An 18,010-nucleotide genomic window follows, 5' to 3' on the forward strand; every position below is an offset into this window, starting at 1 on the left:
TCTAGTTAATAATAATAATAATAATAACAATAATAATAATAATAAAAAGCTCTGAAATCTTTGTGTTGTTTTCTGGACTTTTTTCTGAATAGCTTATGAAAAATACAGACAAGAAAAGTTTCATTGAAAAATAAAACATAGGCAGAACCTTTACAGAAATATAACAAGAAACATTCAACTGGTTTGTTTGTTTGTTTGTTTGTTTTTAACAAGAACTTTGGTGGCAGTAGTCCTAGTGGTGACCAGGAGTGATTTATTCTAATCATGTCAAATACCATAGCTTCTATGTGACATTAAAATAATTATTTAAATGATTCTAATAGTGAAAATAAAACGATGAACTTTCACTAGACCACCAGTGCATAAGGCCAGAGCGCTCATGAAGACGATCACATTCGTTGACGTTATGTACACAGTTTGGCAGTGTTTGCTTGGTGCTACATCAAATACACATATACATAGTATACAGTTTAATGAACAAGGCAGACTGGCAAAAAGAAATTACATGGTTTTGCATGGTAAATAAAAAAAAAACAAAAACATCCCTTTAGCTTCTAAAATGGATATATCTGATTAGGTACATAAAGCACCTTTTTTTTTTTTTTTTTTCCACTTTTCAAAAGAACAGACTAGCGACAAATGTGGAAGTGAACTTTGCAAGCCTGCAAGGTTGGAAATGCTGAATTGGCCTTTTTTCCATCCGTTCAAATAGGGAACTGCTATTTAACCAAAGAAACAACTCGGACAGTGTCTCTCTTTCTCTCTCTCTCTTAAAAGCCTGGGGCATTACTTTAAATCCAAAAGATGCTACTGAAGAATTTGACCCTTACGCTGGATTTGGGAAAGGATTTATATCCTGCCATTGTTTTCAGAGAGCATAGTTCAGATCTTAGAAGAACTGATAATTGTTAGCCTTCATCAGAGGCTGCTCATCTTCCTCCTGCTCACATGATTCTTCATCATTTTTGGTGGTATCGCAGGCCTTCAGCTGCTCTGTGTCCAGTTCTTCTGTCACCACGTTCTGATACTCAGTCTAAGGCACAAAGATAGAAACTTCAGTCTAAAGGCTCTGATTTACTACAATCCTAAATAACGAGCACTAACTTGTGGGCTGCAATGGGATAAATTATTGTCACTGTTGTGGGTGATTAACAAACATTAACATCGCCGTGTAAGTTAAATTATGTTGAGTAAGCAGAGGAACAGCTACAGTCATGAAAAATTATGGGAAAGATTTCAATGTGGAGTCATTTTTCCCAGCAGCACCTTTTTAAAAAAGAGTGTGGAAACAATTCCTTTTTTCTTTTTCCTAGGGGTTACTAATAAAGTGCACACGCTCAGTTAGTCATCAAGACATGTGACTACTCCTATAAAAGCAGAATTTGATGTTCAGCTCAGATGTATGTCTACTTAATGTCGAGGAAATGACAATGGTTGCTTCAGTGTGGAGAGGGTCATGAGGCCAAAATTCTATTGTTTCCAAATCCTTCATGCTAGTCGTGAATCTTGAGCAAATACAGTCTAAAGTCAGACTTTTTAAGCTTAAAAAAAAACAAGAGCTGCATCGTGTGACCTACAGCACTCTATTAGTATTGTATTTGTTAAATGTAAATCAGATTTTAGGCAGCTATATAATCTTATCATGCACTAAAGAACGATCTAAAACCATTTTATTGAAGCAATAAGACAACAAGAAAGCCTTGTCTATGATGGTGTGATTTCTCTAACAGTAATGTTACACATGCTTAATGTAAATTTGCACAAACAAGAAACTTAGTTATTATTACTGTTCGTAATAATAAAAACAAAACTATGTACCCTGTTCCTCTAGTCTTTAGCTGGATCAAATCTGACCCTTTGAAACTTTTAGACGTTTCTGGTTTTTACCTGATCCAGTGTTTCTCCCAGCAACCTCTCGATGAGCTGAACGATCTTGCTGAAATTCGGCCGCTCGGTGGGTTCAAGGTTCCAGCACGTTTTCATGATGGTGTACCTGAACGGAGAAATATTGATGAACAAGTGTCATATCTGCAGGTGATAACTGAAACACAAAATTATTAAGAATTTCGATTGAATCAAGGCATCGTTACTGAAGTCTTGACAGCTAGGACTGATGAAACATAAGACTCTTATCTCGTTATGGCTTTCCATATTTGATAAGGTTTGGGCAAATGTACAGTATGTTGGCTAAAATTATATAATTAAAACAATGAAAAATAAATTCTGAATTCTGAATACAGAAGTATTGTTTACATGGGATGAATATATTTCTGGAGGACAAGAGATTAGAGTGATCATACTGAAGAATCTCAAATCTCTTTTCCCATAATGGAAATTTTACCAACAGGTCTACCTTAGGACTGATTCCATCTGTATTTTTTTCAGACTTAAGGGTATACATTCACTCAATACTGGCCCAGTATTTTCAACACTTCAACCAAATCTGTATTCCTTTGGGATACCAGGCTTTCTTTCTTTTTCCTCTTCTTCTTCTTCTTCTTCTTCTTCTTCCTCATGTATATACTCCATACATTATGTTTCCTCTTTGTTTCAGTGCAGTTGATGCTTATAATAATGCTTAAATATACATAACTAATGAATAATCCTGGGAGTTTAGGGAGTAAACCCCGTGATCTGCTCACATTGCAGCACTGCGGTTGGGTGTGAAGGACCAAAACAAGTCAAAAGTCAAATCCAGTTCATTTAAATCCAGATTTGTTTTATTTGTCCAGCAAAACACATACTGTTGGTGTGTAATCTACACATTGTAGGAAATGAACTGAAGCTAGCTAACACGTGGTAGATGACACACAGAAGAAATTCGGTGGAGGAACAGATGAAGCGACACTGAGGGCCGAGCTCTAGTGAGTCAGATGCTTATACATCACTCATATGTTTGGTTTTAGGAACCAAACAGACTGCATTCAGCAGATTATCCATAGATAATTCAGACACGCCATTACTTCTCTTTCTTGACCATTACTCAGACTAATGCTTCTCCTTTTTTTTACCTACAGGTTATCCTGTGTAAGTAACAAATGTTCTGGCCATAACCAGTTTGCCTTCGATTTAGTTTGAAAAGTCACTTACATCTCAGGTGGGGCGAAGTTAGGACGTGACATCTGATAGCCACACTTTATCATCTTATAGAACTTGGAGTCCACCTGCATGGTTGGATATGGGCTTTGACCTGCAAAACCAAAAAAGCAGAGGAAATATTACTGAATGTCTTAAACAAGTGACGAGAGCCTGGTTTCACATGAGTAGAGGCAACAAGCTAGTTACGTATTCTGACTTCACTCAGCTATAATGCCTTTTAAAAGTATTCACCTCCCTATTAACTATAACCAGGAACTTAAACGCAAATAATAAATTGGATTTTTGCTATTTGATCATTTGCCTGGGCAGCACGGTGGCTTAGTGGTTAGCGCTGTTGCTTCACAGCAAGAATGTCCTGGGTCCGAATCCCGGGGTCGAACAGGCAGGGGCCTTTCTGGGTGGAGTTTGCATGTTCTCCCCGTGCCTGTGTGGGTTTACTCCATGTACTCCGGTTTCCTCCCACAGTCCAAAAACATGTACATTAGGTTGATTGGTAATTCTAAATTGCCCTAAGGAGTGATTGTGTGTGGTTGTTCGTCTATATGTGGCCCCGCGATGGACTGGTGACCTGTCCAGTGTGTACACCTGCCTTTCACCCTATGTGTACTGGGATAGGCTCCAGCAGACCCCTGTGACCCTAATTAGAAATAAGTGGGTATAGACAATGAATTGCCTTTAACAAAGTTTATTTAAACACAAAAGCAGACATTAGTTGGTTGCGTTAATATTCACACCCTGCCTGGGTCAATACTAAAAAACACATTTGGATGCAAGTCCATCTTATCTTTAATATTCTTGCAATGCAAGTCATTATATACTACTATATTGGATTTAATTGTTTATAAGTCTATTTGAATTATCATTATTTTAAACTTTGGCACCTCCTGAAAAGAAAGCCAACCAGCAATATAACTTCATAGTGCACAATAACATATATATGTACACTCGTCACCAGTGTACCGTCACCAGTATTTATTTAAGAATATTCCTAGAATCGAATAGAATTTCAAACAAAGCCACAACTGAAACTTCATTGCAGAAAATAAAACTTCCTTCCTACAGCGCTGACAGAACCTCTAGAAACATCTTAAATTCCTGCCTCAGTGTAGGGATTCTCAGAAACAGGAACTAGTGTGGGCCGTTGAACGTCACTGACCTGACCAGTGCAAAGTTAAAAGAATGATCAGCATTCCTTGCCTTTGTTAACGTTAAACCTTTCTTTAGCTAAAAATCATGGATCAACATATCCAGGACCACTTCAAGTTCAGTTGTCAATTGGGAATGCAATGTTTTTGGTGTATAATGTATAGCTTACTAGTATCAGCTTTTTATGACATTCATATACAGTACATGTACTCAGACATTCTCTCTCCTAGTCACTTGCCTCCTTACACCAACGTATTCACTTTCTTACTTACTTGTGTACTTAATTACTTTCATACTTGCCTGTATACTACAGATTTATTTATTTAATTTCCCATGTGTTTGCTTATACTGTATATTTACACTGTTACATCACCGTATTTACTCACTTTCTTATAAATACTTTCAAAGTTTTAGAAAAAGGACTGATTACAAATCATTGATCAACATATTCAAGTCATCAAATGGGAAATAATATTGGGGTCATTTTTGTGGACAAACCAGCATAAAGCACTTATCTTACGTTTCAGGTGTGTAATGTATAGCTTACTTACTGCAGAGACAAATAATTTCATCCTTGTTCTTAAGAACGAAATCAGCTTTTTATGGCATTTATATCCAGTACCCTCTTTCTTATTTACTTACTTTCTCATGCCTACCCACTTACTTACTTAAACATTTGCATACTTAATTACTTTTATACTTACACGTTTACTGATAGATTTGCTTACAAAATTTCTCATTTGCTTGCTAACTTATTTATTTTCTTACACCAAATTGCTTTCATGCTTACATACTTACGCTTACTTATTTCTTTACTTTCTTACTTACTTGCTGACCGAACAATTTATTTGCATTATTTCTTATTTACGTGTCTACTTATTTATTTTTCTGCACTAACTTACTTTTGGACTGATTACAAATCAGTGATCTACATATCCAAGACCTGTTTAAGTTCAGTTGTCAAATGGGACTGTAATATTTCTAGTGTCATTTTTGTGGACACACCCAAGCATAAACAGCTTATCTTACATTTTACAAATGTATAGAGTTTCACTAGTAAGTGAATGGCAGATAAAGATCATTTCTATGTTTTTTTTTTTTCCCTGTGGTGTGATGTCATACCCAGAGAGAAGATCTCCCACAGAAGAATACCGTAGGACCAAACATCGCTCTGTACTGTATACACACACTCGAAGATACTCTCAGGAGCCATCCACTTCACTGGCAAACGAGCCTAAATGCCAACACACACACACACACACCTATATGTATTAGATCTTTGATCTTATTTCACTACTTGAAAGAATGCATAATTCATTTATTTTCAACACTACCGAAAACAAATAATTTCCTTCAACCTTTTTATAAAATTCATATACATACACTCCAAAGAAAAAGATGAAATCTAGAGCTTCAAGAATTGAAGCACTTTCAAGGAAACATTTTTAGAAGTGCGAAGCTGCTTGGTGTCAGACACAGCAAATCATTTGGAGATTTAATCTATGGGTCTTTTCATTCACTCACGTTTCCTTTGACCACATAGTTGGAATCATTCATGATATCACGGGCCAGTCCAAAGTCACAGATTTTTGCCACATGCCCATCTGTCAGAAGAACATTCCTGGCTGCGACGTCTCTGTGAATACACTGTGGATACAGAAATACAACACAAGCATTCAAAATCACATAAAAATGCCACAACATCCGATGCAAGCTTTCTGATCATCAGTACGATAGTTCAATCATTTGATTTTGATTGTTGATTTCATTCTAAATAGTTTTTGAAGCTTGCTTTGATATTTTACACATATTTGGCAACTCACATTTTTAGATGTGAGGAACTCGAGTCCCTGAGCCACCTGGTAGGAGAATATGAGCAGGTCATCCATATCCAAGAAATCTCCATCTTGATTGCAGGAAGAAACTGCACCAGAACAGGAACGAGAATTACTTTAATACACTTACAAAAATCTTTCTTAAAATAGCAGGGTATGAGTTCTCATGTGTTATATAAGAATAAAGATTTCATAGACTGCGTACTGCGTGAAATCTGAGATCTGGTCACCAGAGGCTTCATGTCCAGGTAAGCATCTGAACAAGTGCTGGAAATCCCACTGTCACTGTGAAATGATTTGAGACGTATGTTATGATCCAAATGTTATTAAAAAAAAATCATTTTTACTGTATATATTTTATTAATAATGATACCTTCTAAAAAACATCTTGTTGGCCATGACATTTTTATAGTTGCTTCTGTCCTCTGGGATTGTAATCACACAGTTTATGAAGGCCTGCGCTTTATTACGCAGGAAGTTCAGAAGATCACCATGGCAGCAGTACTCAGTGATGACCAGCACAGGACCTGAGAGCGAGACAAACATTAATGAATTTCAAAATACACTGAACTACACAGTTACGCCATATGTGGAGGCTCAGCGTTTTATAGTTCATGTCTGATGCTTAGATCAGCTAAACCGTCAGCGGTCTTGAATCATCTTAACCTCTCAGCTGCCTTCCATGCAGTTAACTACAGTTCCTTTCTGTTCATCCTCACAACGCTCCAACCACACCCAGATATTTATTTATTTGTTACTTTTTGTTTACTTAATTAGTGACTTTTATTTGTATTTTGTTGTTTACTTACTTCAAATACTGGCTTTCCTTTATTCTTATTATAATTACTCTCATATTTCTTTACTGACAGCTTTTCTTACTTCATTTCTCATTTGCTTGCCTACTTACATACTTTCATACTTATATACTTTTTTATTAACTTTATAACACCTACTTACTTGCTAACTTACTTTCTTACTTATATACGTAATTATTTTCATACTTGTTTCCTGACAGATTTATTGACTTATTTTCTCATTTACTTGGTAACTTATTGATTTCTTTACACCAAATTATTTTCATACTACTATCTTGCGTACTTACATCCTTACTTTCATACCTACTTACTACTCACTTGCTTACATGCTTACATACTTAACCAATATCCTATTAACTTAACTTATTTACCTATTTACTTAGTTATACTCTCTCTCTCTCTCTCTCTCTCTCTCTCTCTCTTTCCCTATATGTCTTACCTCCATGTGTGCAGGCTCCCAGCAAGTTGACAATATTCTTGTGTTGTCCAAGATGACTCAGAATCTTCAGTTCGGACATGAGAGCCTCCTTCTCATCAAGATGTGCGCTGGCTGTGATACAGGACATTGTTTCAGTTAATTACGGTTAATTAATTATGGTTTCATGAATTAGACCTTCAGACATCTTATGCGTCATTCCAGGGGGTTCAAATCTCTGCGTAACATTGAGGAATACATGCCAAAGAAATTTTTCTCTAGCAGTTACAGTGTCAAATGTCAATTAAAGAAATGTAACTATTACTAATGCTTATAGACGCTAGATCACAAGTATTCTCTAAGAATTAGATTACTTTTACTAGTTCTTGATAAAAGAAACCAAAATGAATAACTCAGTGGTTTAATGAAACAATATTGATAGACATTTGTACTGGAGTATGTACAGAAACACTGACCTTTGAGCATTTTCACAGCCACACGGGTCACGTTATCCTCCTTCCCCAGACCAAACGCTGTAGCCTCTACCACTTTCCCAAATGCCCCTGAGCCCAGAATCTTCCCTGCAATTCCAGCACAAAATTTGGATTGCAAAATCAATTTATATTTGTGATTCGAAATATCTGTTAGTAGCTACACAAGACAGTGTCCACTCAGTTTGTCACCTAGTGAAATAATGTTAACTAGTAATAGCAGACTATTTGAAGTACAAACCTAATTTCAGCTTGTCTCTTGGAAATTCCCATTTTTCATTATAAGGAAGTTGAGTGGGATCGATAAATGTGTAACTGTTCCCGTCTGTGGCTTCAATAATCTTCCACCGGATCTCATACTTGGGTTTCTATTGGATAATACAAGCAACGTGAAATGCATGCTACATTTTATGAAACAGCTGTCATTATATCTCTAAATAAATAAAGAAATAAAGCTAGGATGCAAGGATTCCACTACTTACACTTTCAGTATGACAGAACTAGCTGAGATCAGACTAATGTCTGAAGTCAGACACTGCTGATGTACTACTGCTAAATTAGATTCCCTACCTGTTTGTACTTGTACATGAGGATGAGGAGGAGTAGAAGGAGGAACATCATCACACTTATGGCTCCAATCAATGTTGCAGTAAACAGTTTCTCTGTAGTAATATAATGTAAAGTGTGAAAATAAATGTGTGGCAGTCAAAAAATACAGGCACACTGAGCTTGTCCATTAAAAAGAAAGAATTAAGAAGTATCTAATAAAGCAAAACAAATTATGTTTTCTTGTTTCATTAATTCTATAGATACTATAGATATGTTTGTAGGTTTTGGTTACAGAGTGGATTAATAGTATGATGTTTTAAGATCCAGAGCAACCTTTCCGATCATTGTTACAACATTTCAGTAGTATTTTATTCGCTTTTTAACATTGCGTCCATTTTTGATGATTGATAATGTAATAATCTACATCTTTTTATTGATAAGTACACAGACCTAAAGTCTGAAATAATGCATTGCAATTGTATATTAAACCACCCGTTCTTACCAATTGGGTCTATAGGGAATGCATCGCTGTCTTTTCCAACCAGATTTTGTGCCACACACTCTATAGTCATCTTATGATTGGATGGGGTGATGGTTAGAATACTTTCCACCTTTACTGGTCCAAACTCTTCATTCTGCACCACCACTGTCTCAGGTGTCATCAACTGGCGAGCTTCCACATCTGTGGAATTGTCTGTACATCTGGAAAGTTTAAAATGTTGTGATTCAGGCATTTTAGGAATTACTGCAGGTGTGATCAGTCACACTCTTTGAGTTTAGTATTTAGAATTAGTAGGACTGCTAAGTAGATAGATAGATAGATAGATAGATAGATAGATAGATAGATAGATAGATAGATAGATAGATAGATAGATAGATAGACTATTTAATTAATCACATACGTTGGCCTGGTTCCTTGACACTGGAGCCAGTGGATGCTTGGAGCTGGGTAACCAGATGCTGTGCATATTAAGGAGCTCTCATTCCTTCTTTTACTCACAATAACTGCTTCCTCTGTTTAACAAAAAAAGTAATTAAAATAAAGTGCAAAAAATGTTTTAATAGCATTACAATTTTCTTAAGCGTACACCTTCCTTTGGACTTTTCCACATTTTGTACACATTTTGTTATGGGTTTCACGGCAAAGGGAGGGGTAAATACTTATGCAATCTTAACTTTGATATTATTATTATCATCATTATTATTATTATTATTATTATTATTATTATTATTATTAAGCGGCTTGATAAGTATATTGATTTCTCCTCACACATTTGCTATTGTAGATTCATGACCTATAATCCCAGTTAATTCTAGTGTGTGTGTGTATGTGTGTGTGTGTGTGTGTTTGTGTGTGTGTGTGTGAGTGTGTGTGTGTGACAGTGTTTTAACCTTACATTTGTGAAAAAGAGACTTTAGATAAATCTATATATAAACATATTGGCTTTGTTTTGTCAGCTAATAAACTGAAACGCATTTCTGATTACTTACCATAAACATGAATGCTAAATGTTGTGGAGGCATTAACCTTGTGGCTGGTGGCATAGAAGGTGTATCTACCCTCTTCCTTAGAGTTCACTCTATTCAGAAGCAGCACTGCCTCGTACCTACGTGAACAAATCCATACAGAATGTCATTTTGAACAGTGCATCGTGGTATAGAATACTTTTCTGTGAAATGAATATAGAAATTGATTATAACTTCATTTAAAAATAACCCATAAACTATTAGTTATTAATGATAATGCCATCCACTACTTCAGTCATAAAAAGTCACAAACATTTCTACACTCTATTTGATAAGATCTATAATAACGCACTTTAAAAAAAAGATTCGTTCCTATACTTTTGGATATGTTTTGGGAAATATCGATTACATTATATCGATACTTTACTTATACACTTTGTAAATATTTTTTCATTCTTTATCAGCTTTAAATGCAGGACATATTTCTGCTTTAAAAAATTTCCCCACACATCATTAATTATCTCAGTATTATGATTACTATAATAATTTATAGATTCTGTTGGTTAACTAAAGAAGCTCAATCAAACATGACTTTTTTTTTATGAATAACAGATCTCTTCTTTTTATGTCAGGCTAAAACAACAACAAAAACTGGACTGTCTTAAGAAATATGTTATCATTTTGAATACTATTACTGTTACTCTGTTGAACAGAAAACATGATTGTTATTTAATAATTCCATTTGTTATTTTTATCTAAAAAACTAGCGGTTTTTCTAACTGTTAACCCTTTTATAAGATGTTATTGCTTGGCCAAAAGGACTGACAATATCTTAACATTTAATCAGGTACTTTATATAACATTGCAGAATACAGCTTCATAAACTGACCTGTTATTATTGCTGGAGAACCAGACTTTATGGTTTGAGTTGTTGGGAAACTTTGGTCCCGTCCACTGCTGGTGTGTGATTTGTGGGTAAGCCTCTATTGACACTTCTAACTCTAAATCCTGCCCGTTGTGGAGATCAATAGACAAACCCTCATGCGCTATATGGGCGGGCAGCTTGGGGGACATTTTAAGGTATGGTTTATCTGTGACAAAAGACAAAATCCCATTTTATTACTTCCTCTGAAATAGTATTACATTTGCAGTATGGAATACTGAGACTTAGCTTCATGAATGACTAATAACTAAGAAAACTTTTTATATGATATTCAGGCATACTGTGAAGATATATATTGCAAATATAGAGCATTGGGTAAATACCCAATCAACCTAAGGGTTAGTATTAACAAATTGATAATAATGAAAAGATCATTTCTTAATTGTGTATAATATTAACGAAAACAGGAGATGGAGTTTTAAGAATATTTAAGCAAGAAATTCCCAGTGTGACGTACATATAAAACTAAAATTGGAGAAAAACAGAAGATTAAGTCTGAATAATATAATTCCACTATATGTCAGTTATTTTGTTTGCTCTTTCTACTACAGTATTATTATTATAGATTTTAACAGTAGTCTGTTGTAATCTATTCAAAGTACATAAATTAATGAGAAGAAAAATAATAAAAAGGGGAAAAAGCAACACATGTAAACAAAGAGCAAGAACACAATATCTACAATCTTTATAAAACATATTATCTATTAATATCTTGATTATTTAACTTGGTCACGTCGCTTACCCACAACCAGTAGACGTGTGGTGGAGCTGTTGACTCCAGCCTCATTTGCTGCGATACAGGTGATGTTACCTGAGTCACGCATGCTAACTGCAGGCAGAGTCAGCGTACTCTTGATGTGCACTTTATTGTTATTGTATCTAGACTGGTCCACTGAGTTTGGTAACTTTTGGGGGAAAAAAAAAGATTGATATGACCTGTAGTATATGACAATCTAACATTTTTTACACAACAAGTGTTGACTTTATTCTGTACAGCCAATCTACACTGCAGATGATCCACCTTGAGATCTTCTGTCCAGGTGCCGTTATCTATAAGTTGAGTCATGTCAACTTGGGGTCAAGGATCTTTTGTTCAAGGAGAAATTGAAAAGAACTTGTTCTTTTAACAAGGCTATCCAGGGAGAGGCGTATCCTTGATCCTGGAGGAAGGATCCTCCCAATTTCCCGCAGACTGAAGAAGCTGTTTGGATGAGTAGTGAAACATTTGGATATAACAAGAAAGAAGTCCAGGTGACATGATTCAACTTCCAGACACCTTCAAGTTGTACATTTTTAAATCCAAATTACAACCTTATGCATTCTCTCGGGCATTTATTATTATTTGTTATTATTTGTTAATTTGTCATATTGCACTTATGGACTTATAGAGATGAAACAAAACAAAAACATCTGCCGTGTGTGTTGCACTTCTCTAATAATGCTACAGAAATGCATCACTCAGTATAGCAAGCTCCAAAATATATGCTGATACACTACATAAGTTGTTGTATAAACGAATATAATGTTATCATCATAAATAGCCTTTTTCGGCACCTCAGGGGCTCAAAAAAATGCTAAAATTCTACATTTTGAAGCATAAAAATACCTCAAATCCCAATTTTTTACACTTCAAGGGGTGAGAGGAGACAGGAACAGGAAACATTAGAGATTAGAGATTCACACAGTTCAGCAACAACGTGAGTAAAGGTATAAAGTTACCGAATGTGATGAGTGCATCCAGGTGATTTTGTAGTTGAAGTTATGGTTGCTGGTGAAACAGGGAATCTCTAAACTCTCTCCAACCACTCGAATATACTCATCACTTTCCAGAATCACAGAGGGTGGAGAACGGGCTCCTGAAAAACCCCCAAAAAAAACAGAAAAACAGTGTTAAGATCTTGTTATGAATCCGTTCATATTGTGAAATTTTCATTCAGAAAGACAAGACTGTTTTGTGATGATTGCAGTGAGGTTACTGTATAAAAGGTACAGTACCATACAGCTTGTAAACAAATAAACAGATGGAAAGACATGCTGTACAAAAACCTTACTTCTGGTGACTTTTAAATTTATTGGTAGGGACACTTTCTCCACTCCTCCTATCCTGGCACTGCAGACATATTTTGAACTGAACCAAGACTGGAGGTTCCAAATCCATATCCCTTTCTTGGGGTCAGTGGTTATATTCATGTCGGAGGGTGCTGCAGAGCCATTCTGCATGCGTAAACTCATATCAGTGGCTTCAGGGTCAGTAAGGAGGCAGGGAATGAGGACATCCTCTCCTTCATTCTTGATAATACGATAGCTTGTGGTTTCAAAGAGATACTTTGAATCTGGGGATTATACAGGAAACAGTTATAAATATAAAAACAGCACTGTTATCTAATCCACTTCTCAAGTCCACACATGAGCTTTGTACTCACCTCTTATGAATATGTGCACAGATGAGTAGTTGGAGGAATCCATGCCAGTGTACTGACACTTATAAGTGCCTGTGAAACTGGTGGTAGCTTTTTTCACAGTAAAGGTGGATCTGTTCCCATTAGACTGGCTGAAAGGTTTGTGTGCAGCTAGCCGAGGTATAATAGTCACTGGAGCATCTCCCTCACAAGTCATGACAAAAGGAGATCCACTATTAATGACCACATTTGATCCAACTGGATCTGTGTCGTTTACCTTTATCCGAGGATAAGACCAAGCTGTGAATTAAAAGAACAAAAGTAGTGATATGTACACATCCTGTCACTTTTAGTAACCACTTTATTCTGATCAGGGTCATGATGAATCTACTGGGATTTAATCCGGAATACAGACTTGAGTGCTGGGATGCCAGTCCATCACAGGACACCATGCACACAAACTTTCACACGCTCATACACACCTAGGTGCATTCTCTTGTCTCTCTTAGAGCTTGGATAGATTAATGGTGTTACTCCACCAAAATCCAAGTTTGGATTTGCTTGAATTTGACCTGACAATCGTTCAATTGTTTCAGCAGGTTAAAAGCTGCTGGGTGAAGAGTATTATTGTCATGGGTAGATTATGACTAAAATTGTCTATTATCTGATACTATCTAGCCAAGATTCACATCATTTTTGGAGAATAAGAGTAATTTTGGTAGACCATTTCTATTTTTATGATATAACCCATCCCTGTTATGTGAAGATAAAGTATTCTTTAGTACATTTATTACCTAGAGTTTACAATGTATATAAGCACAGACCTAATGAAGAATGTCCTGAGCCATCTGCGAAATCATTGATTTGTAACCACAATTGTAATTTTGAAAATTACAGCAGGTAAATAAACAGACAAGCTGATGTGATCAGACAATTTGTTTTCTATTTACAGATGATTTCTTTTTCTATTCCATTCAGAAAACTCCCATCCAAAACAAACATATTATTGATTTTCACAAAACTAGTTTTCATGGCTCTCTTCATGGTGGTGTGACACACTTCGGCATAATCTGGCTGACCAGAGCACAATATTTTACTCAATGAGTTAATCAGACAAAAATGTCTTGACCAGGAACATGCAGGTTGGTGGAAACACTGGCAAAACTGAGTCCAGTGCAAAGCATGAAACTGTGCTTTCTGCACACAGTCACCATGTGTTAAGTTGTTAAGCCAAAAGACAATGGGCACAAAGTGCTATGTTAACATATACTCGTTCATTTTCAGTATTTTGTATTAATACATTTCACTAGTTTATCAAACTTTATCACATTATCACCTACCACTCACTACAATCACTCATGTTTCCAGGTAACTAAAACCTGGGACATTGACGCATTTACTTGGTCACTGGTCTAGCTAATATAGGCATCATTTGCCCACCCTTGTCTTTGGTTCTATGTTTTGACATGGCTGTGGTGACTGAGGAGAAATGAAAGCGATGTGCTATTCCATCTGCAGAAGTGTTGGAGAGGACAAAATGATTTTACACATGTTGCAGAAAAGGCAAAAACCCAACATCCTACTCCCTTGTCTCACTTCTCCCTCTCCTCGCTCTCATTGTCTTCCTTATTTTACTCATATCTAACTACATTTACATTGACTCACATCTATTGCAGTGGAGAAATTAAAACTGGGCTCAGGCTTGCCTGTTTAGTTTCTCTGTATAGTTTATTGGTCTGAAAGCGTTTTAATTCATTCATTCATCATCACTGATTGTTTTATACTAATCAGGTTTGTAGCAGAGCTGGAGCCTGCAAACACTGGGCACTGGGCAGCCAGGAGAGCACCATGGAGTGGACGGATTATTACACAGGAGCCATGAATGTTTTTGTATAGTGTAATCCTCACAAACCACAGGAAGAACATGTGAAACTCCATGTAGACAATAACCCAAGCCAAGCCAATAACCCAACCCAAGATCCTGGAGCTGTGAGATCTTAGATTGTCTTTAATCTTAAATTTTCTTTCTTTCTTTCTTTCTTTCTTTCTAGTTTCTAGTTTGCTGTTTCAAAAAAGTTTTTCAGGTTTCAGGTACAAACCAAAGGCCAGGGAAAAATATGTTGTAATGTATAATGCAGTATATTTATATGTAGAGACATTTTGATTATATATTATAATACAATCCATTTCATTATGGCAATGTATTTGTTTCCAGCTTCTAGTCTAGGTACTGTAGCGTGTGCGGGATTTAATCTTTCTTATTTCTGCTTCACCAGCATGCCACAGATAACACTAATATTAAAATATAGCTTGGAAGGTATTTAATTATATAATACAGTAGGGCAAGGGCAGTACAAGGCAGAGAACATGAAGCTGCTGGTCTGTACTCTAAATCTGCACTGCACTAAGTGATTTGCACATGAAACAAAACCCTCTTTATCTTAAAAACCAGAAGTGAAATTTGGTGTTACACAAAGCGTGCAGTTTGGTTTTGACCAGAAATCAACCTCAGATTATTCCAGTAAATTTGGACGCAGCAAATTATGTTAAGGGCTTCCTGTTTATCTGTGAATATGCTGGAAAGAAAGCAGTGCGAAAAACAGATTTTGATGAGGAACCTGATGAGGAATTCAATGCATCAAAATATTTATAACTTTATATATATATATATATATATATATATATATATATATATATATATATATATATATATATCATTGGTTAACATGATCATATGTTCACAATGTGATCACTGTAGCCTCACACCACACAAGCTTTTTTTTTTTTAAAAAAAAAAAAAACAATTATGAAATGAATTAAGAAGGGCATTACCTGATAAAAACTGCAAGAGGAAATGAATTATCTGAATAAACCCACTTCACACAATCGGAAAACGAGTAAATTGAATAAAATTGTTCAGTGAATATTCACTGCATTGACACTCATCTTATCTTTTTGGATTGATTTTTAATGAAAATGAATAATAATGAAAAATTAATTATATGAAATTCCCAATCCAACAAATCCACATGGATATAATGAATCTGATTAGCATATATTGTCACAGTACAGAAAAAAAATCCCGGTTATCAGGGACTTGCAGAAATATTAATTGACATTGTCAGTAACTCTTACCTTGTACCTGACAGAATATGAATCCCACAATTAAGGTGAAGCGGATCATCTCGGACTCCTGATGGCCAGAGGCCTGATTACACTGTATGTCTCCACTGTTGTGCGTCTTCTGTGGAAATAAGAAGTGATCATTCCTTTAAAGCACTTAAAGCACTTCAAGACACTTCTACTTCTTCATTTTACAGTGACAGCCTAGGACATGAGATTACATCCAGGCAATAATAGTAATTTGTACATTACTTTTGTGAAACAATCTTATTCAGTCTGGGCATTATTTTTATGCATTTATTTTAATTTACTGACTATATTTAAAATTTCAGGTTACATTTTTATATATTTTCACATATGTATCAATCTTTTTCAACTTCACGTATAACAAGTATAATATTGTGTCAGAAAAGTTCAGCAAGTATAATATTTTGTTAAAGACGTACAATAAAGTACAAAACGTTGTTCCAAACATACATTTATAACCATTCCCACATAAATAAACCACACCAGATATATTACCTCATGATATGTGATTTATGTTGTGACAGATTTATGATTAGATGTAAAGTCTAAGTCTAAATTTGGCTCCTATTAAGAAAAAAGAGAGAAAATTAAATATGGAAGAGTCAGAAAATGTAAATCACTGTATTTTGTCGTAATGGAGAGCATGTATGGTGCAGGATTTTGCTACTGTTCTGACATTTGTTTCACTGTTTCTAATAAAATGATGTTATTTGTTAGATGGGATTTGACCTTCATTGACATGAGAAGAGATATTTACTGCAGGTTCAATGCTGTAATTCTGTAAAAACATGAAGACTCTATGAAATCTAGCAAGACTTTACACAAAGAGTTGCTCTACATCTAGCATGTTTACCTGTGGCTTTTCACTAGTGATTTAGTCTGAGGTTTACAATGCTAAAGTCAAATCAAATCAAGTTTCAAGTTTCATTCTCTACGCATGTCTTAAAATATTACCTCCCAACAATTTTTAGATTGATGGTATTCTTAGTCTGTGACCTAATGAACCAGTATCGATGGGTTTATCGATTTATTCAGACGCCAAAGCACTTCTTTGGCTCGGTATCTGCCAAATGCCATAAATGTAAATGTACATAGTAAAGCTTGTGATAAAGTTAAGCTGCTCATATAACAGAACATTATACACACAAGAGTACAATATATACTGAAAGTTAGTGAGAACAGAGTCAAGCTAATTCCCTGTAGTAATCCTAGTTGCTCTGACCCATACAGAATAACTGTTCATAAGAATCGATTTAAAAAACCAAATGTTTTTAATAAGTTGTGGTCATTTACAGTATTAAATTATTCAGGTCATGAGTTAAGCTTCTTGACATCTATCTTGTGGCCACAAAGCACTTAACTTGTGGTAACTATTGTATTTTAAATTTACTGAGACAAATAAAAATCAATTGAATTAGACCAATGGGGCCGGAGGAAACTAACTTTTCTTGGAGATGCAAACAGATATACTGGAAAAACATGGATATACTGGAAAAACATGGATATGTCATTATCCTAAGTCACATAACAGGAATTCTCAGAGTGAACAGATTATTTTCTGCCAAATAATTAACTGGAGGCAATGTATTAAGTATGACAGTTCATAACATATTACATCATGGGCTCAAGTTACCGAAATCTTGGCCACAAAATAATAGCTCATGGCCATGGGATACACTTTATGGCCAAAAGTATGTGACA

At 35.5% G+C, this 18,010-nt stretch overlaps 1 protein-coding gene across 1 annotated transcript; it reads right to left on the reverse strand.

Moving 5' to 3' along the window:
• Window positions 1-613: 613 nt before the first annotated feature.
• On the reverse strand, window positions 614-16,426 carry LOC131364847 (macrophage colony-stimulating factor 1 receptor-like). Its single transcript, XM_058408264.1, has 21 exons — window positions 16,295-16,426; window positions 13,184-13,459; window positions 12,812-13,093; window positions 12,480-12,616; window positions 11,503-11,665; window positions 10,707-10,908; window positions 9,842-9,957; window positions 9,253-9,364; window positions 8,853-9,052; window positions 8,372-8,463; window positions 8,043-8,169; window positions 7,787-7,891; window positions 7,335-7,445; window positions 6,454-6,607; window positions 6,286-6,365; window positions 6,069-6,169; window positions 5,770-5,892; window positions 5,368-5,479; window positions 3,091-3,190; window positions 1,888-1,993; window positions 614-1,033 (listed from the first exon to the last, which is right to left on the reverse strand). The coding sequence occupies exons 1-21, from the start codon at window positions 16,341-16,343 to the stop codon at window positions 890-892; spliced, it is 2,892 nt and encodes a 963-aa protein (XP_058264247.1). The 5' UTR covers window positions 16,344-16,426; the 3' UTR covers window positions 614-889.
• Window positions 16,427-18,010: the final 1,584 nt, after the last annotated feature.

The sequence above is a fragment of the Hemibagrus wyckioides genome, linkage group LG14, assembly GCF_019097595.1.
Source record: "Hemibagrus wyckioides isolate EC202008001 linkage group LG14, SWU_Hwy_1.0, whole genome shotgun sequence".
Classification (NCBI taxonomy): domain Eukaryota; kingdom Metazoa; phylum Chordata; class Actinopteri; order Siluriformes; family Bagridae; genus Hemibagrus; species Hemibagrus wyckioides.

What these genes read in the sequence shown, in the direction of transcription:
- LOC131364847 (XM_058408264.1), bottom strand. Translation starts at nt 16,343, where the DNA reads ATGATCCGCTTCACCTTAATTGTGGGATTCATATTCTGTCAGGTACAA. An exon ending in TTCTCCAGCAATAATAACAG is followed by an intron (nt 9,958 to 10,706) that starts GTCAGTTTATGA and finishes TTGTTCACGTAG; the next exon opens with GTACGAGGCAGTGCTGCTTC. An exon ending in TCATGTACAAGTACAAACAG is followed by an intron (nt 8,170 to 8,371) that starts GTAGGGAATCTA and finishes ATTATCCAATAG; the next exon opens with AAACCCAAGTATGAGATCCG.